Consider the following 27118-nt stretch of genomic DNA (forward strand, 5'->3'; position numbering starts at 1 on the left):
AATGACTGTTGGAATATTTGCTTTTAGAGCCATAACCCTCTATGTATGAAATCCTACTACTCCATAGGCCCTATGCTATGAGAAGTCAGGATTCTGTGAATGAACAGAACTGATAGCATGAATGTATGTTAAAGTGTATTAGACTGGCTTACATGATATGGTCTGGATAGTACAACAGCTGTCTCATTCTGGAAAGACTAAGAATCCACAAGTCCAGCTGTCTCAGCAGTCCTGGTCTGGTGCCAAAGGCCTGGAGGACCCCTAGAGAGAAGGTTCTAATATCAATGAAGGAATGTCTCAACAGCAGGATGGATGAACTTGCCACCAAGACTGAGGACAACCAGTCAGAAAACCAGTGGCCTTCTTTCATGTCCTTTTATATGAGCTGCCAACAGAAAAGGCTGCCCTCGTTTAGCATAGGTCTTCCTGTTTCAAATGATCTAATCAAGAAATCTCACACAAGAGTGCCCAGTTGCTTGTGTTTTAGTTGATACAGTCAACTGGCCAATCAAAATTCAACCATCACAGAGCCAGATGAGTCTTGCAGTTGGTATTTTAAAATCATTTTGAGTCCTTTCCAGCATGGTAGAGTATCAGCATTGGGCGGGATGATAACAGTAACATTCATTACCCATGACTAGACACCATGTCTTTTGGTGGAAAAACCATGAGAGAAAGACTGTGGACAGTGTGAGCCTTAGGAACAAGGAAATAAGAACAGTGGGTGTTGAGTTACAGGGGTCTCCAGATGAAGATGTGCGTGCTATTTAGAGAATATTGTTCTTTTATCATCACTTCATAGAGTAAATGGTTCTGTATTAAACACCTCTTAGCTCTGGTAGGAACCAAGAGCATCCCAAGTGCAGGAATTAAAGGCCTGTGCCACTGGAAATGAACTTTTTAATAATTTACAAAACAGTATTTTTGTTTTAGTTTTAGATTGCTATGTTAAAATATTTTTTTTAATTTCCTGAAAAAAGAAAGATGAAGGAAAAGAGACAGAGATGAGTGTGAAGGCCATAAGGTTAAGAGAGAGAGGCAAAAACAGAGACAGAGACAAAGAGAGAGACAGAGAGACCTGAAAAAAATCAAATTTATCATTGCTAGAAAATGTTCTTACTAAACCCAGGGAAAGGGGGAAGGTGCAGCTTGGTGATTCTTGTGTATCAAAACATCAGAGTTTCTTATTTTTTTAGAGCATCATTAAATTACTCAACTAGAGAACTAGAGCTAAAAGTGCCGCTCAGTGGTAAAGCACTTCACGCTTGAAGCCCTGTATTTGATTCACAATAACACACAAACACATGAACACACATACACACACATGCACACATACACACACATGCACACATACACACACATGCACACATACACACACATGCACACATACACACACATGCACACATACACACACATGCACACATACACACACATGCACACATACACACACATGCACACATACACACACATGCACACATATACACACATGCACACATACACACACATGAGAATTAGGTTGGGGAGAGAAAAGAAAGAGAAGAAAAGAAAAGAAGCACATACATAATTTTTAAAAGTATATATAACATAATTTACAAAACAGATATTCACCATGATATTCATTGCTTTGTGGACAGTGCAAATCAATTATTTGAATAAGCCTTAGGAAATAAATTAGGATAGCATGCTAAGCTTCTCCATCAAATTAAGTGAACGCAATTTAAAAAGAATGTACCAGCCGGGCGTGGTGGCGCACGCCTTTAATCCCAGCACTTGGGAGGCAGAGGCAGGTGGATTTCTGAGTTCGAGGCCAGCCTGGTCTACAAAGTGAGTTCCAGGACAGCCAGGGTTACACAGAGAAACCCTGTCTCGAAAAACCAAAAAAAAAAAAAAAAAAGAATGTACCAACATCAGTTTATAGTATAAATTCAAAGTGTTTACAGTCATCTGACATTTTAAAACATAAAATATTGTACCTACTTTACTTCACTTCTCCTTCTATTATTATTCCCGAGTTGAACTTTAATCAGTTTCTTAGTATTCACTTTTAAGTAGATATCCTGTTGTACTTTTTCAAAGCTTGAACCTATACATTATCCATGAAGCACTGGAAGCAGGTACCCTATCCATTCAATGTATCCTTCTACATTGTTCTTTTGTATTACGGCCATTTATCTTTTCATCTTTCCAGGATAAGATTGCCAAGATCTTGGCTCTTCATTTGGAGGAGTCTAATTCTGTTCTCTTTACAAAGAGCTAGGGTTACACTAAGCAAAGGTTACCATTTACGTGAGACATGAAGCCTGCTGTCATAACTCAACGGTGAGGTAAAGTTCCTGGCTATTTATTCTCTCAAGGACATCCCTATTGGTACCTAGAATCAAAAAGCCGAACTTCAAGGCTGGTTACATGTAGAGATCACATATCCTCTAAATGCACATTTTTGTTTTATATGGTAAAGTATGTGTGACATTTTCATAGTAATTAAGCAAATGCGTACTCTTTTTTTTTTTCCTTTCAAAAACCTCCTTTTCTATTCCGCAAAGGAAAATACATGAGAATCCACTTTAAAGCCAACAGCGGCTTTATCAAGAGAGCACAGACGCTAAAGGGTGAGCATTCTCTTAGAAATGGCTCCTTTGAGTGCTCCATTTTGTTCCATTGCTTACTCAAGTGAATACCAAAACAGCTGCTACTGTAAACAAATAGCATCTTAAATTGTCTTTATCTTTCAGACTTCTGAATTATGGAGTGGCACTCTGTGCTGATTCCTTTTGCTTTGGGCACTAGGCATCTTTTCTGTCCTCTGTCAAGTTTCACCAGCTTTGATCATTCCAAACATGGGAATATGCTCAGACCCTCAAAATTATTTCAATATAATTTGCTGTTCTTGTTTGGTATTGGCAGCCCTGGGAATCGAACTCAGGGCCTCTGCCATACTGGGCAAGTGCTTTACTGCTGAGCTTTGTCTTAAAACCACCCACTACTGCTCTTTGTTTTAAGACAGGGTTGTGTTAAGCTATACAAGACGGCCTTGAAATCACTGCTTAGCTCAGGGTGGTCTTGATATTAAGGCACTCGTTCTCCCAGGAAGATGGGATTACAGATTTGCACCATCAGACCTGATTCTTTAAAAAAAAAAGTGTTTTAAAAGAGCAAATGTTGAGCTAGAAGAAATGTTAGAAAGAATGTCCCTTCCTACTTGTCATTAGACAGAAGGCCATTGATCCCCCACATTCCTCACAGATACATTGCAAGTTTAATATTGTAATTTAGATTTATTTAGTGTGGAGTGAATGATCTCTCTCTGTGGTGGTCTGAAAGAGATGTGCCCCATAGTCTTGATCAAATTCTTGATCCCCAGTTGATGGCACTATTTGTGGAGGTTTTGGAGACATGGCCCTGTTGAAGGATGTCACTAGTGTATGTCACTGGGGAAAAAAAAAAGGCCTTGAGATTTTAAACACTGGTACCATTTTAAATTTACTCTCTCTGCTTCCAACTTTTGGTTCGATATGTGAGCTTTCAGCTATTCCCAGTGCTGTGACTGCTACCTCTTGCCAAAATTCACTGCCATTATGGACTCTTGTCTCTCTGGAATTAGATTAAAATAAATTCTTTTTTTCTCTAAGTTGCTTTGGTCAAGGTATTTTATTTCAGTGATAGAAAAGTAATTGATACACTACCTAAATTACTGGACTCTATGTATCTATGCTGGCTGGATTTATATCAACTCAACACAATCCCAAATCACTTGGAAAGAGTGAACTTTAAATGAGAAATGCCCTCACAAGCTTTGTCTGTGAGCAAGCCTGTGGTCTACTTCTCTGATTGATGATTGGTGTGGAAGGGCCCAGCTCACTGTTGGTAGCGCCTGCCCCCAAGACTAGTGGTCCTGGGTGCTATAAGAAAACAGACTGAGCAAGCCATGAGGAGCAAGCCAGTAAGCAGTACTTCTCCATGGCCTATGTTTTAGTTCTTGGTTCCAGCTTTCTGTCTTGAGTTCCCACCATAACTCCCCTCAGTTGTAAGCTAATATAAACCCTTTGTACCCCCAAGTTGCTTTTGGTCACGGTGTTTTATTACAGCAACGGAAATCCTAATTAAGATAGTATCTTATCCATTTCTACATGTTCTTCAGACATAATTTCATTTAGCAGTAGACAAAAGTAAGTCTCAGATATTGATTATATTAGCTACCACTGTCTCTTTTCACTGATTTGGGAACCAGGCAAAGGGATTAAGAACTCCTACTCCTACATGGTCTCCACACCATGGATTAGATGATAGCATCTGCTATTTGGTGCCTTCCGTTCTAATTCTGATTGTTCATGCTAGAACAGGAAACATCTAAGATATTAAGGGACCACAATTTAACATTCTCGTTATCTAAAAGTTGGATTTTTTTTTCCTCATAGAAAAGAGGCAGATACAAAATCTAAGTCCCCAGCTTGGGACTAACACTTTTTTGGCTGATGTTTTCCAACTTCTCCTTTGAGGCATGTCAGGGAGGTTAGAGGATATTTTAGCCTCTTGTACTGGCTGACCTTCTATTTATTTATAAGGTGTGCTTCTTACAAGAAGTTCCAGAAGTTTCCCACACACTCTCTCCCTTAATCCTCCTCTTCCCATGGGGGGAAGCATTACATTTGTGTCTTCCTGCCACGGCCAGTTTCTCTGCTCTTTATAGGGTTTCTCTCTAGAGTTCAGCACTCAGAGGCTAGACGCTCTGGCAGCCACAAAAGTTCTCAACTGATGTAGTTAACAAGGTGAATTCTTTCATACAGCAACATTTATTATTGGTCTCCTGTGCATCTGACACCGCCCTAGGTACAAGAGATACAGCAGAGAGGAACACAGACTAATACTATGACCTTCTGGTGCTTACAACACCATAAACGGATTGTTCTACTAAGCAATGAATTCAGAACCACCAATATTTTTTTAACCCTATAATTTTAAAATGGGAAAGTTATCCCACAAATTATATTAAGGCACCGGATAGTGAGACTGGGATACTAGTAGATGCATTTAGTACTATTGGTGAAAGTTAAATGTAAAACATTTTCTAGTGGGAACATTTTGTTTCACATGAGGGCACTATAATATATAATTTTTAGGGCTCAGATTTTCTGGAATGAATAAGATTTCAAATATTCTGTTTTATAAACTAATGTCTTCCCAGAAATGACAGTTTGTTATTAATTAGGCTAATTGACATCTTTCCATGGACCTAGTCTACCTGAGTACCATAAGCTGTTCATGGGACCAGCTTATGTTGCTTTGGGGAAATAAATTACCAAGGATACAACTGTGGTTTTGTTCTTGTTGTTGTTTTGGTTTGGTTATTTTTAAGGATCAGGTTCTGGGTTTAGAAGAGCCTAACTCTAATCTCTGTGGAATTGCTAGCTTTGAAATGAGTTCTAAACTATCAAGTATCCAAGACAGAGGGAAACGTGTCAACTATTAAGATTCCCCAATGTCTATTAAAACCAGCGATCTAGTAGCCTAGGAGAAGCCCAGTTATTCCCCATCCTAATGACTGAGATATATTTCTCTGGAAAATCATCATTGAGATAATATGAACACTGTCATCTCCTGTGCTCTGAGGGTGGTTGTCTCCCTAAAATTTGTATGTTGGGATGTCATACCCAGTGTGATGATATAAAAAGGCAGGACCTTTGAGGAGTGATTAAATCACAAGCATTCCTTCTTATTGAATGGGATTCATGTCAGCACTGGCTAGTCTTACATCAACTTAAAAAGATAAAGTTGTCAGAAAAGAAGGAGCCTCAATTGACACAAAAATGCCTCCATAAGATTGGGCTATAGAGCCTAGCCCACTGTGCATGGGGCTACCTCTGGGCTGTTGGTTCTGGGTTTTATAAGAAAGCAGGCTAAGCAATCCATAAGAAGCAAGCCAATAAGCTGCACCCCTCCACGGCCTCTGCATCAGCTCCTGCCTCCAGGTTCCTGCCCTGTTTGAGTTCCTATCCTGACTTCTTTTGATGAGAAATGGTAATATGGATGTCAAGTAAACCCTTTCCTCCCTGAGTTACTTTGTTCATGGTGTCTCATCACAGCAATAATAACCCTATAGACAGTGTCCTTATAAAAGAGACTCAAGACAGCACCCTCATCCATCTACCATGTAAAGATACAACACGAGAAAGCCACAGTTTACCAAGCCAAGAACTTTCCCATGCCGCAAGTCTGATAACATCTTGATCTTTAACCTCTTAGCTGCCAGGATGAGAGCAGTTATATTCTATTGTTTATGAAGTACTGAGCCTAAGGTATATTGTTGTATCAACCTCAATGGGCTAAAACAACATCCTTCCTCAAAGTAGGTTCAGCATGGTGCTTCAATAAGTTTCCTACTACAATTATAGTAAAGACTTGAAGCCAAAACATAAGTTCACACACAATAATCTATGCCTTTTTCTGTTGCTATAAAATAATGCCAAGAGTGGGTAATTTATGAAGAAAATTGGTTGATTTAAGCCAATCATCCTGGAAGCTATGAAGTTCAAGACTGAGTGGTTACTTCTGGCCAAGACCTGATGTTGCTATACAGCATAACATAAGTTAGAGAGAGAAATTCAGTCTGCGCAGAAGAGGCAAAACCCAAAGGCACTCGATCTTCCTTTATAACAATCTGAGTGTCTGGTAACTGACCCTATAGGAACTGACCCAGTCTTGTGACAAAGGCATTCATTCTTCTTATGGACCCACCTGTCACCTTCACCATGTTGGTGATCACATTTCAACTGGGCCACACGCAGTGTTCTCTGCAGCATCTTCTAAAGTGTTGCTTTGGGGGAGGCGATTCCCAGCATGTTCTAGGTCTTGTATTACAATGACCATGACTGTGTAAAGGGAAGCATCTGGGTTTTAAATACTGAGGATGTTTCCTAAGTGGAGAAGCCAGTGGTTCTGTGCTAATTGGCTGGTCCATGGTACCATATACTTCAATCAAATTTCACTAAACCCTGATCCTAGTGAGACTTTCTTCTTGTTGTTTCTCTTTCTCACTAGTACCCAGGGAAGGCAAAGAAGGCAAGTTTATGCCTGAGTTTATAATCAGGATGTGCTCCATTAATGTTACAGTATGTACAGGGTCAATGTGGATGTGCATGTGTCATGACAAAATACAGGAGAAACTCCACTTTTAAAACTAACCAACAAAGACAAAACAAACAACAAACAAACAAGCAAAAAGCTTGGGACTTCTCAGAGTAACTTGGAAGAAATTTTTTGACTTACAAATTATTTCTTCTGGACAACTCAAGCATAGAGAGACAATAAAAATTCAGGTAAAACTATTAGAAAACATAAAATCATCAATAACCTATTAAAAGTGAACTAAAGGGCAACAAAATTATTAAACAAATCTAAAGCAAAAAAAAATTACGATCACGATGCATGATATATTCTGCCTTCAGCTGGACGCAGTGGGGCTTTTCCAAGTCACCTTTAACCTGCCTCTCAATAAAAACCAGTTTGATTATATTTCCTGTGCAGGATAAAGAAGAACATTACTAGAGTCTCTCTCTCTCTCTCTCTCTCTCTCTCTCTCTCTCTCTCTCTCTCTCTCTCTCTCTCTCTCTCTTCATCTTAAGCCCTTTGGAAAGGTTCCCATACTAGAGAGAGAGGCACAGATATGAAAACATCGAACACCACTGGAAAATGCACATGATGAAAGCATCCCACAGCAGATCATTTCAAAGAAATTCCATGGATCTCTGGAATAAATAACTGCATGGTAGCTCTATGGCTTGCCTGTGTGGCAGACCAGGACAGACAGGCTATCTATGGCAGGGTATTCCAACTATCCAAAGAATGAATTCACTTTTAATTCCAAAAGGCAGGAAGTACTCTCTTTTGGAAACTTAAACATCCAACAAGAGCAAATGTATAGGAGAAGAAAATTTTTACTCAGTAAAATTTAGCGACTATTTAAAGCTTGATTATGCAGTCCTAAAATACTTGCCAGTATTTATTTCTCTAATGCAGTTACCTTTGTATATTTTGTATCTCCACTGAAAGCATAATGGAGAAGAAAGGAGGAACAGAACAAAGCAACAGACACCCAAGCTGAAATTTTAAACAGATGTTTCATATATCCCATAAGCAAACCTAAGGTACTGTTGGTAGCAGCTTTAACTAATCCAGTGAGTTGATGAGCATCAGGTTTCTGGACTTGGGCATTTATAATATGGATGACTGTACCATGTTTTCTTGTATTCTTTAATCAGATGAAGAACCCCTGCAGTAGCCTATCAGGGCCTTCTTGTACAGAAGCTCCAGAGTTCACCAGGGTGACCTATTCATACTACACAACAGAGGTTGGGTTTTATACATTAAACCATAGACATTAAAAAAGAGGGTGAAGAAGGAATTAGGAAGGTAGAAAGCACTCCAGAGAATGTGATCATTTAATACATGACAAAACCAAGGGTAAGAAAAGAGGAACGGTTTGGTCAGTGTTGCAAAGCAGCTCGCGATTTATCCTTCTCCTTGCATCTATTTCTATGACAAACCTCCACCTCTGGGGAGCAGTACTTAACTTGCCCTCAAAGTTCAATCAGATTCTTCTGTCTATAAATAATCATCAACTAGTGCAAGGCAGGAATTTATGTGACAATCAGAAAGGGGCATCTCCCTAGCAACCTACTGGAAACAGCTGGATTCAATCTTCTTGGTCACATACGAGCTAGAGTTGAATCTTTGGATTTTTGTCTCCTGGTTATCAAATTCAACAAAAGTACAACAGGCAAAGGAAGCCATGTCATTAGCATAAGAGACATTGCTATTGGCTCTGGAAGCTTGCTTTCTGGCAAATGCTATCAAGCACACATTTTTATTAGTCCATAAGTTCCTTCTATTGTGTTTCATTCCTGTTAAATGAGCATATGAGCTGCAGATTTCAGAGAATAAGAGGGCTCTATGTCTCCTTTAGGTCCTACCTAATGGAATATAATGTCTTTTGATCAATTCCACCCCATCTTCCCTTTCAAAACCAATCCCTTAATTTGATTGGTTTCAAATTCATGTGCTATCTCTTTTTTAAAACTCACGGGGTCTGCTCAGTACTATCTGGATGTATATTGATGTAGGATCATCTTCTGCAGTATGAGTAGCTTTTCAGAGGCTTCTTCCTTAAAGAAAATATGCTCTTTCCTACAATGGCCTCCAATAGCTAGGGGTAGGATTTTATGATCTCCTCTATTCATCATGAAATTTCTGCTGGGTTTATCCTGTTCATGTCTTATACAAGCAGTCACAGCTGCTCTGAGGACATATGTACAATATCCTTGTAATGTCCAACATATAATGTTTCACTTCAAATGTTCACTAGCTCTTTTTTTTTTTAATAGTCGTTCTGCTTTTTCCTCTGGGATGGTCCATGAGCCTTTGGAAGAGGGGTATAACACAGACATCTTACTTAGAGTTTAGCACTCTGTGGTCTCTTATTCTCTGCATGTTGACCAGTTGTGGGTCTGTATTAATTGTCATCTATTAGAAGAAGACATTTCTCCTATGAGGTTTGAAATCTGCTACTCCATATGTAGCAGAATTGCCAATCCATGGCTATAAAGACAAGAACTCAGGGGTCATTTCATTATCATGTAACAGCACTGATCTGAGTGAAAAATTTAGTAGTTGTAAAAGAAAAAGTTTATTTTTATTATCTAATGAAGCAATTTTAATGGGGTCTTCACAAATCAAGAAAAAGAAATATAAAACAAACTTATTTCCTAAGGAGTGAAATAAAACAGATACACAACTTTCTAGATATTTTATTGCTTAATTTTCCAGAAAAATAATTAACTATGAGTGGACAACAAATATTAAAATCTAAGATCTATGCTATGCTAAAGTCTGAGTTTATGCTTTTTAAACAATTCATCATTTAATCTTGATTTTCAGATATTCCTATAATCTCTGTTCTGCTCTGTCTTGTCTTGCCCTGTCTTGTCTTTTCCTGTCCTGTCCTGCCCTGTTCTGTCCTGTTCTGTCCTGCCCTGCCCTGCCCTGCCTTGCCCTGTTTTATTCTGTTCTGTTCTACCCTACTCTACTTTGAGCCAGAGTTTCATGTTGTGCAGGCTGACCTCCAGTTCATACATAGCTGAACTTCTGACCCTTCTGCCCACCTCCCAAGAGCCATCATTTCAGGTTTGAATCACTACACTCAGCTTACAAAATTCTGTATGAAATTCTGAGCACAGAACCCAGGGCTTTCACATACTAGTAAAACACATCACTGCATTCTGGTGAAATATTGGCCCTACTCTCTTTAGCTTGTATCAACTTGACATAAAACTATTCAGTACACTTAACTCTTTTCTAAATTATCCCCTGATCCTCTAAGTGCAGAATGAACTTTTTGTCTTGAATAACTGAGTTTATCACTTGTAACACATCTTACAAATACCTAGCCATAAGAACCAGCAAAACCTGATGGACAGAGGGTGCATGGGACTAAAATTCCTTCTCAACTATAGTACATTAGAAGCCACTCTGTACAAAACTAGGAGTATAGGGACCTGTGGTTGACATTCTCTGTCCTTGGCTGTAAGGTATATCTCAAACTTTAGCTCTGAGACACCGACAAATATAATAGCTCCTTGTCTTGGTTAGGGTTTACTGTTGTGAACGAACAGACACCATGGCAAAGGCAAGTCTTATAAAGGACATTTAACTGGGCTGGCTTACAGGTTCAGGGTTTCAGTCTGTCATCATCAAGGTTGGAGCAGGGCAGCATCTAGGCAGGCATGACGCAGGCAGAGCTGAGAGTTTTACATCTTCATCTGAAGTTGCTAGTGGATAACTGACTTCCAGGCAGCGAGGATGAGGGTCTTAAGCCCACGCCCACAATGACACACCTTCTCCAACAAGGCCACACCTCCTAATAGCATTACTCCCTGGGCCAAGCATATACAAACCATAACACTCCTCTTCCCTGTCCAAACCAACTTTTAATTTTTTCTCAGGCAGGTCAAATGTCAGCCACCCATAGCCCATTTTAAATGCTTAAAAAGATCTCTTACATAAAACACTGTGTGTCGTGGCTCTTTCTATTTTTATGTCACTCGCATTTTTAAGTCTTGATACTTTAGGTTGGAAGGTTTTTGTCCCTCTTGAAGAAATTTGAGATATCAGAGATCAGATGTGCTCAAATATTTTGGGAGATTCCTGAAATAAGACTTTGTAGGCAACCACCCACATATCAAGTCAAGTCCAACATACTTTTCTACTAAACAGTGGTCATGTCCTGAGACAGAAATTACCCACTTTCCCTGAACACATGTACAAGGCACATGGACATGGTCAGTTATAGGGGGCTTTTGTTTCAAAAGTGACCTCAAGCAATCTTCTCATCTCACCCTCCTAAGCAGCTGAGACCGAAGGTGCACAGCATCGGGCCTGGCTATTAGGTAGTATTGCATAGGACTCGAGTGTGTCCAAATACATATTAGCTGGACCCTAAAGCCTGTGCTAATTAAAACAAGATTTGAATGCCTACCTGTGACCTAGGAGAATTGAAGCCATTGAAAGGAACTAGCCCTTGACTGATTGGCCTGATCCTCATGCCACCTATCTCATGCCACCTATCTCATGCCACCTATCTCATGCCACGCCCTCAGTTGATTTAAAGATTGTTTCTTCTGTAGTTATTTACATGCCTGCACAAAAATGAAAACGTAAACAACACAATGTTCTCCAAGACAAGAAAGAATGAGAGACAGACAGAGAGAGAAAGAGAGAGAGAGAGAGAGAGAGAGAGAGAGAGAGAGGGAGAGAGGAATGAAGGAAGGAAAAAAGGGAGGGAGGGAGAGAGAAAGGAAGGGAGGAAGGATAGAAAGAAGGGAAGGAAACTGTGTTCAGTGTAAAGAGCTGGGTCAAAAAAGCAGTGACAGACTTAATCTTTTTTATTTGGTTGATGAAGGGTTTTAAACCTCTGAAAATAAAAGATGCTGGGTCTTGTGGATATATGCCAGGCATCCAGAAAACTTAACTAAATGACTCTTTCCACTTGTCTATCTTCAGGTCAGATGCCACTATGTCTCCACATGCCCTGACCACACCTCCTTCTGCAAGGCACTGTTGGAATCAGACTCCACCCCTATTCTTATTAAGCACTTGAAAAAAAGAACCCCTCCCGGATGCAGGGTGGTGCACAATTCAATTTGCATTCTTCCCCCTACTAATCTTCTCACTAGAGAAGAAAACTCACCCTCAATCATCTCTCCCATTTCATCTTTGTCTCCACAATGGGAAAGATTCAAAATCCTCATCTAAATGAATACATGAAAAACTCAAATTTTCTTCCACTTCCCCTCTTTTCCACTCTCACTCTATATGAGCTTGCTTGCTAGCTTATACTCAAAACTCATGTCTAAAATAGAGGCTTGCAAGAGAAGTGAATGTACTCCCACTCCTGAAATATCACCAAGACATCTGAGATATTGTTTAGATTGTGGACTCTTACTTTGACATGCCAGCATAGGTAGAGAGACAGGAAGCACATCAGATGTCAGTTTGGCAGCTGATAAAAGTCAGGGCATAGTGACACTAAGCTCAGAGCTACGGGAGCCTGAGCAAGGAAATGCTTCTCCCTTCTCTTCAGTAGTGGGTTGAGACGCTGGCCCCCTCTGAGCTAAGGGTAAGTCCCTTCTTTATTTATGCTATGGCTTGAGTTTTGGGGTTTTTAATCAAATCAGAAGTATATACAAAAGTTTTCTTCAGGTTTGTTTTTTAAAAAGAAACCTGACAATTATGGTATTATAATGGTGATGTACAAAATTTTAAAGAAACCTGTTCAGTCCACTGAAACTGCGGGGGGCGGGGGGTGTTGAACAGAGGACACAGGCAAAGAATTTTAGGTCCTTATTTAAAGCCTGACTTTTCCTTGAAAAGGTTCCTTTGATCTGACTGTAATTGTGACCCTGTGCAGTGGCCTTGATCCTGTTTTTGTGAAAGTCTATGTTGTATTGGGGGACTTTTAATGGTTAATATTAGCAAATATTAGCTATTAAATTAAGAACTCCCATAGTGTTGTTTTTAGATTATGAGATGGCAGAATGTTTTATTTATAGTTTTTAAAGTTGAGGTATCACTAGTAGGAATAAAGAACACTGTGTTAGAACTGAACTGTGGGACAGTCACTGCAGAGGAGGAATAAGTTCTCTAGAAAATCACTATCTATTTCATCAACATCGTGTAAACATCTGTATGAAATGCTGTGATGAGAAAAAATAGAACTTTTGAAACAGTGCAACTTTACTTGAGCTGTAAAAATACAATACGACTAACTAAAGAGACTAATACCAAAACGTTTAAGACAGTACACATTCTGAAAATGTTTAAAAAAAAAAAGAAAGAAAGAAAACCTTGGAAGCTCTATTAGGAAAATATATCCAGCCTAGATCTCAAACAGTTGGTCACCTGCTGTTGGGAGTGAGCCTAACTTTCCTGCCCAGAAAGAAAATTAAGAACCAAACTGTAGATTCAGCAAAGAGACCTGTCACTATAAAAACAGCTGTCTTAAAATAAAGTCTTTTTATTTCAGGAAACAAAGGTTTCTAATAAAGTGGCCCCCACCATCTGGAACTTTCTCCCTGACAATTAAAATCATGTAATTCACTTACACAATGCACTCTGGTTGCAAGCATAAATTCAAAACAAGGGACTATATAACTTTTCAAATGTTCTTTCTCACCAGAGCCTTTTGCTATGTCGTTTCCTTGTAGCTTCATTCTTGCTAATATTAACTGAACTCTAGACTGCCAACAAAACCTTAGGATGAAGTGACTTGGTCTGGATGAATCATGAATGGTATTTTCCTCCAGGTTGTAATGCAAGCAATTACACAGCACCCAGTATCAATAGATACACAATTTGGGGAACTTTGCAACTAAAGATTTGATGTATTAAGATGACAGGGTTTCTCCATGTCGTGTATGAAGCAAAATAATATATTTTTAACTAAGTCATCTGGTATTTTGAACTGAAGCAGGGGGTAATACAGTAACTGCAGGACCAGTTACTTTGTGCAATGCTCTGGCCTTCATTTAACATAGGAATGGGAAAGATCAGAGGCAGAGATAACACCAAAGGTGAATTTTAACAGCAAAATGAGGGGAAGTGGGGGGCCTGCTGTAAGAAAACAGAAAGGCCACTCACTCCAGAGATGAGCACTGCAAATAGCATCCATCTCTCCTTTATTGACAGGCTAGTTTCATGGATGTTTTACATATGTCTGTACTTACTGGCTGCCGTGGAAAATAACCATTAAGTGGAACTATAATGATTTCAATACTAGCCTAAAATGCATGTTAAACAAATGAAATAGACTAGATAATTAAGAGACCACTAAGATCAATAACTAGAATGTATAATCTGAACATGAGAAAAATGACATTCACCTTTGCAAATGCAGCCTGTAAAAAATCCTATACATATAGAGAGACAAGCAAGCACAGTCTGTCCTTAATCACCGTCTACTTCGGTTGTATGATCAATACGGAATCAAAGGGAGGAAACCAGGCAGTGAGCTGTGATAGTAAGGAACAATTCAAAATGGTCATAATAAGTTTGGACGTTCATTCTACCTTTTTGAAATTGAGGAAAGGCACGTTAATGTTGATCAATGCATCAAAAGGGATATTAATCTACTCTGATGGGAAGTGGAAAGAGTCTCTCTTGATGAAGACTGATACACATTAACAGCTATTGATTTTAAATCCTTACATCTCTGAGGTCAAGGAATCCGCAGTATCTTGTTGAAAGCTCATCACGAGGCTATAGATCTAACACATTCAGTGGCATCAAAAGAATCTCTTATCAAAAATAGCTCCTTGGAAAAACCTGTGGTGTATATCTTGAAACCTCTATATAACATGCTTACACCCAGAGGTGAGCACACTGAATAACTTTTACTGAGTCTAAGTCAATGCTTCTCAACCTATGGTTCACAACCCCTCAGCAGGGTGGAAGGACCCTTGCTCAGGGGTCACCTAGTACCATTAGAAAACACAGATATTTGCATCACGATTCATAAGAGCAGCAAAGTTACAGTTATGAAGTAGCAACAAAAATAATTTTTGGTGGTGCAGGTCACCACAACATGAGGAACTGTATTAAAGGGTCAAAGCATTAGGAAGGCTGAGAACTACTTGTGGAAAGGGAGGTCATTTGTCCAAAGATGGAGATGAAGAGCAAAGAGAGAAGCCAGGAAAACTCTACCTTGAAACACCCCTAAGAGCACATAGCTTTTGTTGACAACATCAAATAAGCAATATGGTTTATACAAAACTTGTAACTTAATTATTTTCCCCCTTTCAGAAACAATATTCTTCAAGAGAAACCCACCAACATCAGGAGTACAGTGGTGGTCTAGAGATCTCAGCAAAGAGGGCCAGACTAAAGTTGCTTCTGACTTGCTGCGACCTTCTGTGTAATTCCAGGCTTGCCACCCCACGGTCAGGATTCTATCCTTCTGTGAGCAAATCCATCTTCCATATACCAGCTAAGCATGTTTAACTACGAACGTCCAAAACACTTCATCCAGTCCCAAAATCCTTGTGGCTCCAGACTGCAGCCTCCAGGACCCGAAGTCTCCAGCTTCCCGAGCCAGACCAAACAGTCTTCCATCGTCATCCAGCCTCGCCAGTGCACAGAGCAGAGATTTTCTGCCTCCTCCACAGTGAGCTCTCACATCACCGTGTCTTCCTCTGCTTATCCTGCTTCCCAGCAGCTTGCTGGCCCCAACCCTGCCCAAAAGGTTACTGCTACCTATAACCAGTCCCCAGCCAGCTTCCTCAGTTCTATATTACCGTCTCAACCTGATTACTGTAACAGTAAAATCCCATCCACTGTGGACTCCAAGTAAGTGAATCTGTGTACTCTTGCATGTGCCATGAGCTTTATCTGAGGGTGTGCTGCTGTTATTCTTTAGCACACAAAATGATAGTGTGGGCTTCGGTCTCACTGAGCCAGGTTACTGGCAATAAGAAGTCATCTAACCCATTCTTCAGTGTCTAAGCTAAGCAGAACTCAAATTACCTATTATCCCATGCAATCGTGTCCCTGTTATTTATCATCTTCAGAAAGAACAAAAAATAGCTTTCTAACATACCAGGGGATTGTGATCTTTCTGCTTAGCTCTAAGCTAAGTTCCTCTTACTGCAAATTTAATTCCTCTGAGGTCTAGTTTGGCTGGGATGTAGAACACCTGTCTGCTCCTCTGTGGATAGGATTTCCTCCCGCATAAGCAAAGCTATTAAGTTTCTTCTCAGTCCTAGTCTTTTTCTTCCTACCCATTTCTCCCTATAATCCTGACTATCCACTTGGCTAATATAATTTAAAATTAACACGTTTTAGAAGTCTGGAACTCAGACAGTCACTTGTAAAAATTGTCCTTACTGGGATCAGAAGGGATATTGGAAGAGATGAAGTCTCATAGTTTTAAAGTTTGTTTGGGTAAGTGAAGCCATGACTTGTTGGACTTTGTTGGATGATCTAAATTCAGGAGCAAATACCTACAGCCTTATGCAAGCGTGCACTATGTCTCCACAGTTGGAGACTGTCCTGGAAGAACACCACGTGGACTTGAGCTGTTTTTAAAACCTGAACTGAATACTTTGTACTTATTTAAATTTAGGGCTATCAGTTTTCATAGTTCTTGGCTGTTGAGGATATCAGAGATTAAATCAGAGGCATCTCAAGCATTGTTGGCTGGACCAAGTCTTCTTAGCGTCTTACTAGAACCCTTGCTAACTTCTGTCTTCTCTAGAGTTGTTTGATAATGAGTAGACAAAGGTCTATAAAGCAGTGTAGATATACAACATTAGCCTATAGGTAAGAGCATGTGTGGAGCTCTGATATTCACTCAAACTATTTGTATGAATGATGAGAGTGTTCAGCAAGTAAGATGGCTGAGGTCGTTTTTCTAAAACTTGAATAGTATTCGTTGAAATGCAGAAAAGCAGCTGAACTGACAGTATCAGTCCAACTTGTAGTAGAACCTATGCCCTACTTTTAAAAATAAAAATCAAGCCACTCAAAAACATGTTGGAAACCTATAGATATTAAATTGAATTATGTCTAATGGCTGATGACCAACAGTTCCTGACATGGAATATAGCATTCTCATAGTCTTGACTTAATATTTCAAAAGGACACTTTCGTCTATCACTCCATACAAAATCCCATTATGCTCACTCCATACTCCATAGCTCTTTCATCTTCACAATGATTACTATGACTTTCCATGTAGCTTCTTAGTATTTCCACGTTTCTTACATAAAGATTTTAAATATATAACCCACTCTGACCATAATATTCTCCCTAGTAATGTTTTCAATCCTATTCTAATTCTGCTCAGAAAAAAAAAAAAGTGATCAAACAAATATTTACAGAGCCTCAACTACATACCTAGCTTTGGGCAAAACTAAAAATAGGGGAGACAAAAATAAAAAGAAAGAAAGGAAGGAAGGAAGGAAGGAAGAAAGAAAGAAAGAAAGAAAGAAAGAAAGAAAGAAAGAAAGAAAGAAAGAAAAAAGAAAGAAAAGAAAGCAAGCCTAGGAGATCCCCAAACCAGAGATCAAAGGTCCAGATTTAACTGTTCCATTTTCAGCAACTATAGATAACTCTTCTAATCTTACCATTGCTACTTGATACCCATTCTGAGTCCAGCTGTATGGGGTGGGAAGCCCTGGCCCTTTGAACATTTGTGCACAATTCTTTCATTGTTATGATGGGCTCAAGATTGCCCTGTCTTCTAAAATAATCCCTTGCTTTCTGACCTAAGGACACTGGAAGGCCTTATTTTGCTTCTGAATAGTAGGGAGTCTTTAGACAAAGTTTTAGCAGTTTATCAAACCACAGGGTAGAAAGTGAGGGGAATTCTTTAATTCTAAGTATTCCTTCCAAAGTGTTTGCTGAGAGGCATTCAGCAAATAGTCTGCTGGGTAATCCAGTTTTTTTGAGCTCTAGCATATTTAAGGATCAGGACTGTCAGTGATAGGAAAGACCTATAAAGCAGTATAAATGCACAACACTAGTTTATAAGTAAGAACGGATTTGAAGTCTAGGGCATATGCCATCTATTGTGCAGACTTTGAGGGTGTGTAATGACTTAACTAACTGAGGCTATCCTGTGGTTCTCAGGCTTGGCTATCAATCCCTCAGTCATTCTATGACAGATAATGATGAGAACAGAATTGTCTAATTCTATTTCACTTTACCAAGCACATGCAGCTCTCAGATGGGACTCTAGAACTGAAAGTCATTACATGCAGTTATCATGGCATGCACAGCAGGAATATTAAGGGGCCACAAAAATTCTGTCACTTTGGCCCAGGAATTTAATTGAGGGAGGGGGTTCACTATTTACTTACATATTTGATTGATTTGACTCTTCAATGTTTTGAGCAAATAAGACTTTAGTTAAGGATTGAGGGGGACAACTAGAAAACCCAAATATTTAAATGTAAAAGGAGAATGGGTTCCATCAGCTTCTAAGACAGTGCATCTTGACTACAACTTAAAAATAAAAATCATTCACTCAGCTGACAGTGTCGCCCATCTCCATGGTTTATATTGGTGGGTATAAAATGTGTGGTGATGAGTAATGGCACCCGTTATTCATCAGGTTTCCATTTGGCCCTAGGATAATCTCCAGGTCCCCCAGCCCACCATGTGAACACTGGCTCCACTCGGCCTTCATTCCCTCTGAAATCACAAGTCCTCTTATGAATCTTGATCTCGTTTGGATCTGGATGACTAGAGAACATTTATCATGATCAGCATAAAGGGGTCATTAGAGCAGTGGCCAGTCTCCTCATATTAATTAGAATGATACAAAGTTGCCCATGTATGGTTCTACCTCTGCAAACTCAGTTAAAACAATGAGCCACCCAGCAGCAAGAAATACAGGACCCCTCAACTGCTGCCACGGCTCTTTAACAATATTAATGTGGAAACTTGGGGAGAGCTCAGAATACCTTAAATAAACATTTAAGAACATAATATTATATAAGAATTTGAACTTTTCAAATTATTTTTGGATTAGTGTTAATTTTCTCAACCTTTTGTAAAAGTTATATTTCATACTCTATCTTCGTCTAATTATTCCTTTCTTTCCCTGACCAAAAACAAAAAAATCAGTTTAGCAATACTGACTAAATCATCATTACTTCAAAATTTATTTTTATGCACTGGTTTGGATCATTTTGAGTATAAAATTAACTGGAACTGGGAATTAATAAGAAAGTCAGAGGTCCCATTGAGAAACAGTAGAATGTTCCTCAACACACAAAACATGAATGGTCTGCCGGTCAGTCAATTCAGCTCTAAAAGAAGAAGCCAGGATTGGAGACATTCACCAATTTCCCTAGTATAAAGACTTTCACATTATCAATTTCAAACCCTAGCCTCAGATCACAGGTGCTAGAAAGAGATTCTTAAAAACTCAGCTCTCTCAAGCCCAGGAGAGGTAACTCAAGCTCACCACTGCTGGGTAGCCAGCCGCCTCTCCATCGCACAAGAAATCCAGCAATAAGATTGAAAAACTCGTTTAACCATCTCCTTCTCTAGGCGAACTCTTCTAGATGCCCTCCTTGTATCTAAATCCTTCCTCCTACTGTATAATTTTCTCCTGCCACGAGAGAAGATAAAGGCAGTAGCCATGTTTATATTCTTCTTGTCTATTATTAGGATTATTGGTGTTCTCAAAAACAGAGAAAATCTAGGTGGTAGATTCGATGTGTCTAAAGGCGGCTTACAAAATGAAGTAAATTCTATCATTTTCTTTCTCATGTTTTTCTTTTTTCTTTTTTCCTGTTTTTCCTTTTTTAAGCTATCAACAATCCTCAGTTAACCAACCTGTAAATGCCATGTCATCCCAAGCTGCAAATGCTAGGCCCACTCCAAAGACTCCTGACCATGAGATCCAAGGATCGAAAGAAGCGTTGATTCAAGATTTGGAAAGAAAGCTGAAATGCAAAGACACCCTTCTTCATAATGGAAATCAAGTGGGCAAGCTATCTGTTTCTTAAAGAAGGCCATGATTAATGGTCTGTTACATACCTGACTTCAATAAGAAAATTCTGAGGCTGAGAATGTAGTTCACTGATAGAGCACTTATGTTACATAAGATTGATACCCAGCACAGCTCCACATTTAAAAAGTTACTTGTCTCTCATAGATCTATGCCTGTAAAAGCAACAAATATGGGGTTTGCTTAAAAAAAAAAGAAGAAGAAGAGAGAGAGAGAGAGAGAGAGAGAGAGAGAGAGAGAGGAAGGAAGGAAGGAAGGAAGGAAGGAAGGAAGGAAGGAAGGAAGGAAGGAAGGAAGGAAGGAAGGAAGGAAGATTTGCTTTTAATCCCTTATGTGAAGTCTGCCTTTTGATATTTAGTAGTAAATGGAAGAAAAAACAAACAAATACACCCCCCCAATCCTAAATAAAACAATGAAAATTTTGCCTTTCACATAATTCTCTCAAATGGGTGTTTGTGTAGATTGTGCTGGCACACTTCTATTAACCCTGTCCTTGGGGTTGAAAGAGTAGAGGGTGGAGAAGCAGAAACTGAAAGTCAACTTTGACTTCTGAATTCCAACTAAGCCTGTGCTCCATGAAATCTTGTCTTAATGAGTTAATTAATTAATTAATTAATCACCATTACCTTCTCATAAAATTTCTGCTTACCAAACAACTAATGAAAAATACTATTAACGCAACTTTTTTTTGCCCTTTATTGTATATTTTTACAGACACATTAAAACAGCTGTAATTATTATATAAGCTCTTAAAATTCAATTGAATTAGCCACTGGTCTTTGATGATAAGGCTCTTTGGAAAAGGTGAAAAGTATAATACAAAACTTGGTCTACAGTTTGAAGTTCTGACATAGAGAAGTGGTTTTTAGAGGTGTGCCTGTTCAAATGCCTCTTACTAAATCTCGTCACTGTCCTCTAGAGACTGACCTACGAGGAGAAGATGGCTCGCAGGTTGTTAGGACCTCAGAATGCTGCTGCTGTGTTTCAAGCCCAAAACAGTGAAGTCCAAGATTCACCACAGGTACATTGAAATGATTGATATGTAACTGTGGCCTTTGCCTTTTCTTTTTGAGATGGGACTTTCAGCCCTACAACTGGGTTCAATTGATCCCTGTTTCTGAGCTTGCTAAGTCCCAGGGAATATAGGAGCACACAACTGTGGCCATCTTAAAACACCTTTTTTGCAATTTATAAGTTGTTTGATGTTTTGGACTGCATTTGGAGCATATCTACTTCCTTCTGTCATTTTCCTGAGTTTAAATACACTACTTGCTGGAAAAAAAATAACTAATAAAACCAGTCTATTGGGTGACATCTCTAAGATTAAGGAAAGCTCATTTTCAAAACAAAACAAAACCTAAGGAATAAGTTCAGAACACAGTGGATACACACAGACTTATATATGACCACCTTAACTCAAAGACACATGTAAAGTGGGAAAGGCAAACACAAGAGCTGTTACCCTTTTTGTCTTTCTCTGGAAGCTGCCCATTACACCCTCTTAATAGGCTACAAGAAAGGCAACTAGAAGCCGGGCGTGGTGGCACACTCCTTTAATCCCAGCACTTGGGAGGCAGAGGCAGGTGGATTTCTGAGTTCGAGGCCAGGCTGGTCTACAGAGTGAGTTCCAGAACAGCCAGGACTATACAGAGAAACCCTGTCTCGAAAAACCAAAACAAACAAACAAACAAACAAAAAAAAGGCAACTAGAGTAACCGGAAAGGATGGAGCAGAGTATAGCGGGGGTAAGAACTAGACATTAGACAATGAGCAGTTCATTCATTCATTCATTCATTCATCTACTATTCAACATATTTCTACGGAGCATCTGTTGTGATTGAACTCTGGTCATGGCATAGGTAAGTATAGCCAGAATAAGTACAGTGCTACTATATCTATAAGTTGAAAATGGTCAAAAATTTTAGTTAATATTTATGACAGTATTTGCAAAGGGAGATGACAGGACCGGGACAAGGAGAGAGTAGCAGAAACATAATACTGCTAGAAAGGGTAAGTCTTGCTGTTTTATACACTCAAACATTAATCCTCACACATTAACAAGTGTTGTCCAATTACAGAGTAACTGCAAACAAAAAGACATCTCTGCTATAATTGAAATGCTCTGAATTTCTGAACATAATGTAAGGAAACCAAAAGTTTGTTTTAAATTTTTTTGAAGATTTTTACTTTTATTAAACTACTAGGTTTGATTTTTGTTTCTGGACATTTTTCTAAAAAATAATAGTCTGTTTTCTGAATTGATAAGTTGTTTTGACATTTTATTTAAGAAATCTTAAGACTATCCAAAATTTTTAGGTTGTTTTAAAATGCCAAAACACATTGACTAAGAGATTCAACTCAACATAAATTTTTGTGATCAAGTTTTCTGTGTCCTTCTCACAGATATTGAGAGGTATTTGGGCTGAGATTATAGTTTCTACTTTTTTTCAATCTCCCACTGTGCTAAGCACAGCAATAGTTATATAAAGCAGTCATTAAATATATAATCAATTGATTCAATTATAATGTTCCTCAACCCCTAACTTTATTATCAAATAGAAATAATTTTCTGGTACTCAATATAAATAATAAAAGGTAAATATTCCTTTCATAAACACGAACAATTCATGTTTCAATTTTTTATAGTTTTATCTGTATTTCTCAAGGTGTCCAATGGGATTTTATGCCATGAGCTAAAAGGAGAAGTATTTTCCAGTCGAATAAGTGTTTACTGTTTGTGGTGGACATGCCAGGCAGTAGCTTGATACCCATTGCTTACTGCCAGCACAAGTGACCTCATTTCTATTCCTGCTTTGCTAAAGGACAACCTGTACCGTGTGTCCCCATGTCAAACACATCAAAGGGACACATCATCCTTTATCACAAAACAGTCATGGAAATGAAGCTACCATCAGACTTGGGTCCAGCTTATTTTCATAAATCACACATGTAAATCCATCTTATTAATCCTGTGGGATTCTTACTAAAGAAATAGGCAGTGAATTTGCTATATTTTAAATGATAGATATACTAAACCAATCACAGCCAAAACAGAAACACTCTTTTAAACTGTAATTGATTACTTCTGTTTCATTTTAAAGGACCAATTCCAGGTTAACTTTCTCATGCTTTTTTTTTTTTTTTTTTTTTTTTTTTTAACTCTCAAGCAGCATAACCCAGAACAAGCACGGCTGCACGTTCCCACATCACAAGTAAGGTAATTTTGTTTAATTTGTATAGAGAGATATATTTTGCCATCTAAAAATGTTTTCCACTTCAAATATAATTTGTATAAACAGCCTTCACATTTACTATACTCTTTCAAAACACAGTGTGAATTTCCTAGCATCAAAGATGATGTTAAAAAGAATACAACAAATATTATAGTCTAATATATTTTTTTAATTTTTATTAAATTTTTCATCTAACATATTTGATCCTATCCTTTTCCTTTCCCCAAGTCCTCCTAGATCTTCCACAGCACCAAACTTCACATTCTTTCTCTCAAAACAAAACAAAGCCCCAAAAGACAGAAAACACTAAACAATAAAACACACACACACCATGGAATCGCTTTTGTATTAGTCAACTACTACTGAGCATGAAGCCTGACCTGGATGGAGTGTTGCTGTTATATCCAGTATCACTCCAACAGAGAAACTGAATTTTCCTTTTTCCCAGCAGGTAGTAATTGGAAATAGCTTCTTGGTTAGGATGGGCCTTTGTGTTCACTTACCCTTTCTCTGTGCTGAGATTTTGTCTGGCTTGAATCTGTGAATGTCTTGTACATGCTATTACAGGCTCTGTGAGTTCAAAAAAAAATTTTTATGTCAATTTTCAGAGCTACCTCAAAGGGGATTTTTAAAGACATTTTAATCCAATAGTTAGGACTATGATTCCATGTTGCCACAACAAGGAAATCCTAGTACTAGTTATGAGGTACACATTACTCAATTTAAGGAACTATTTAAAAAGGAAAGACTTGTTTAATTTGTACCATATGTGACTAAATTGTATGTCTGCGAGTAATCAAATAAGTCACTGAATGCATCACCCATAAGGCCTCTCTCGGCTGTCACCATGCCATCAGACCAAACTAAAGGCTGTGGACTTTGTAGCAAGATAGCCAAACTGACTTATGTGAATTGAAAAACCAAGGACATTGCTGCAAATTGTTGTTAAAATGTTGTTGTAGAAGTAGATCATCCTCCAGAGCAGAGGCCAATGATCAGGATGCCATCCAGGAGAAGTTTTACCCACCACGCTTCATTCAAGTGCCAGAAAACATGTCGATCGAAGAGGGGAGGTTCTGCCGAATGGACTTTAAAGTAAGAAGCTTTTAAATGCTAAAGATACATTAGCAATGGGACACTAAGTCGGGGACTATACTCTCACCCATACACTAACACTGTCTCTCACACACATATACTCACATTCTTACAGACTCTCTCACATTCACACATACACTCACACTCCTACACATATACTCACACACATTCTCTCTCTCTCTCTCTCTCTCTCTCTCTCTCTCTCTCTCTCTCACACACACACACACACACACACACACACACACACACACACACACCAGGATGTCTCAAGTGCACGCATCTGTAGTTGTCCATTAACTACTTCAAGCCACCCTGCTTTTTTCTTGTTCAGGTCTTCAGGCTAGGAGAAGAGGCCACATCACATCGTGATTATTTTCATTTTGAGAACCCTGACCTCATAAAATATTTTTCCAGATTCCTTGTCAATGAGAGCTTCTATTAGGGTTAATGTCTTTATACAGAAGCACTCATAGAACTAACATTCATATACAAAATTGTAGCTCGAAAGTTCTGTTTTCAAAAGCTATTTGTTAAGTTGAAGTCCACATACTTGCCTGTGGGACTTTATTTGGAGTCACACTTAGCTAAGCTAGTCACTGCTTCCCTATTCCTTATGGGGCATAAGACATAAACTAGTGTTTTAGATAAAGTGACCAAAAGAGGTCTTAAAGAACCTGAGGTTGTGTTTGAAAGAAATGTATGTGTTCTGAAATAGCCTAAAAGCAATATTGATCTTGTTTTTAATTTCACAATAAAAATTTACAATAAATATATTTTTAAACTCCTCCTTTGCATTTTCAACCCCAAAATCCAGATGATAAAGTTGTTAAAATCATAAATAGAAGACTTTTCTGTTTTGTTTCTAGGTAAGTGGACTGCCAGCCCCTGATGTGTCATGGTATCTAAACGGGAGACCAGTGCAATCAGATGAGTTGCACAAAATGATAGTGTCTGAGAAGGGTTTCCACTCCCTCATCTTCGAAGTGGTCAGAGCATCAGATGCAGGGCCGTATGCATGCGTGGCCAGGAACAGAGCTGGAGAAGCCACCTTCACAGTGCAGCTGGATGTTCTGGGTAAGCCTCCAAAGAGATCCTTCAAAGGCAGCCTGGCTGGAAAAAAGAAAAAAGAATGTTAGAGTGTTACAAAGGAAAATATTTTAAAAGGAAAGCCCAGAGGACTTCATAATTAGGTTAACATCTACAGAATCTAGTGCCATGCCAGTCTCTACTTACAACAAAAAAAGACATCTAGGAGAAACAGAGATTAGGATGGCAGATTTATCAAGTTCTTTCTAGAGCAGTAATAAGGCAACAGTACAATTTTATTTCAATTTAACTACTGGGAGATGGATGAAGAAATTGTTTATTTTACATATCCAAAGTCACAATCCATTAAAGGGAGCCAAGACAGAAACTCAAATCAGGGACCTGGAGGCAAGAGCTGAGGCAGAAGCCGTAAGAAGGCTGCTTACTGGCTTGCTTCCCAGGGCTTCCTCAGTCTGCTTTCTCTTCTTTAAAACATTTAAAATATAATTACATCATTTCTAACTTCCCTTTCCTCCCTCCAACCCCTACCATGCCCTCCCCTTCTAACCCCCCCGTGCCCCTCCCTTGATCTTTTCAAATGTATGGCCTCCTTTTCCATGATTGTTGTAGATACATAATAGATAGATAGATAGATAGATAGATAGATAGATAGATAGATAGATAGAAAGAAAGACAGATAGATATCATGCTGAGTCTGTTTAGTATTGGCTATAGGTACAGATCTTCAAAGCTGGTGTTTTACAATTAATTAGGGGGTTCATCCCTCAATAAGAACATTTCTGAAACAGATGCAGGTACTCAAAGCCAACCAACCGTTGGACTGAGGTCGGGGACCTCCTATGGAAGAGTTACAGGAAGAACTGAAGGAGTCAAAGAAGATAGCAACCCCATAGGAAAACAAACAGTGTCAAATAATCCAGACCCCTGGGAGCTCCCAGAGACTAAGCCACCAACAAAAGAGCATACATGGTCTGGTCCGACCCTCCATGCCCCACCCACCCACCCCCACACACACAATGTAGCAGAGGACTGCCTTGTCTGGCGTCTGTGGGGGAAAAATGTGCCTAATCCTGTAGAGACTTGTTGCCCCCAGAAAGGGGCATGCCCAGGACAGGGGATGAGGGGGAAGCACCTCCTCAGAGATGAAGCAGAGGCAAATGGGGTAAAGAATTCTGGGAGGGGGGACCAAGAGAGGGGGAAACATTTGTGATATAAAAAATAAAATAATTAATTAAAATAAATTAAAGTTTTAAAAAATACAGGAGTGTTTTTAATAAAATTGAAGCACATGAAAAATATTAAATAGAAAAATGGCTTGACTTTCAAAAGGAGAATTTATTTATCAGAGTATGAGTAAAATTATACATATACCAATAGTAATCATGAAGGAACAGGCTATAAGTTTGAGAGTGAGAGGAACATGGACAGAGTTGAAATAATGGAAGTTAGGGGGGTTGGAGGGAAGAAAGGAGGGAGAAAGTGATGTAACTATATTTTAATTAAAATATATTTTTCCCAAAGTTTAAAGAGAGAGAGAGAGAGAGAGAACCGGTTCTCCCTCTCTCAGCTGTCAATAGTTACCTATAGTTCTTTGTCTAAGGGTGTAGGCCTATGAGGTTCCCACTTCTATGTTAGCATGTCAGAACAAGGTGCCTTCCTTGTTCATGTCTTATTTGGG

General features: G+C 38.9%; 1 protein-coding gene across 4 annotated transcripts in view; it reads left to right on the forward strand.

Moving 5' to 3' along the window:
* The window catches only part of Myot (myotilin), a 43145-nt gene that overhangs the window by 8338 nt on the left and 7689 nt on the right, over positions 1-27118 (forward strand). The window contains exons 3-9 of one of the 4 annotated variants that reach the window (XM_029471773.2): positions 12052-12667; positions 15349-15891; positions 19865-20039; positions 20985-21086; positions 23233-23282; positions 24261-24393; positions 25260-25467. In XM_029471773.2, the coding sequence (XP_029327633.1) occupies positions 15539-15891; positions 19865-20039; positions 20985-21086; positions 23233-23282; positions 24261-24393; positions 25260-25467 (1021 nt within the window). In that variant the 5' untranslated portion in view covers positions 12052-12667; positions 15349-15538. The remainder of the gene's footprint in view (positions 1-12051; positions 12668-15348; positions 15892-19864; positions 20040-20984; positions 21087-23232; positions 23283-24260; positions 24394-25259; positions 25468-27118) is intronic. The other 3 variants (XM_029471772.2, XM_029471774.2, XM_085833576.1) reach the window with 3 other exon arrangements.

This window comes from Mus caroli, unplaced genomic scaffold (assembly GCF_978045245.1).
Source record: "Mus caroli unplaced genomic scaffold, Mus_caroli_1 scaffold_19, whole genome shotgun sequence".
In the NCBI taxonomy this organism is placed as follows: domain Eukaryota; kingdom Metazoa; phylum Chordata; class Mammalia; order Rodentia; family Muridae; genus Mus; species Mus caroli.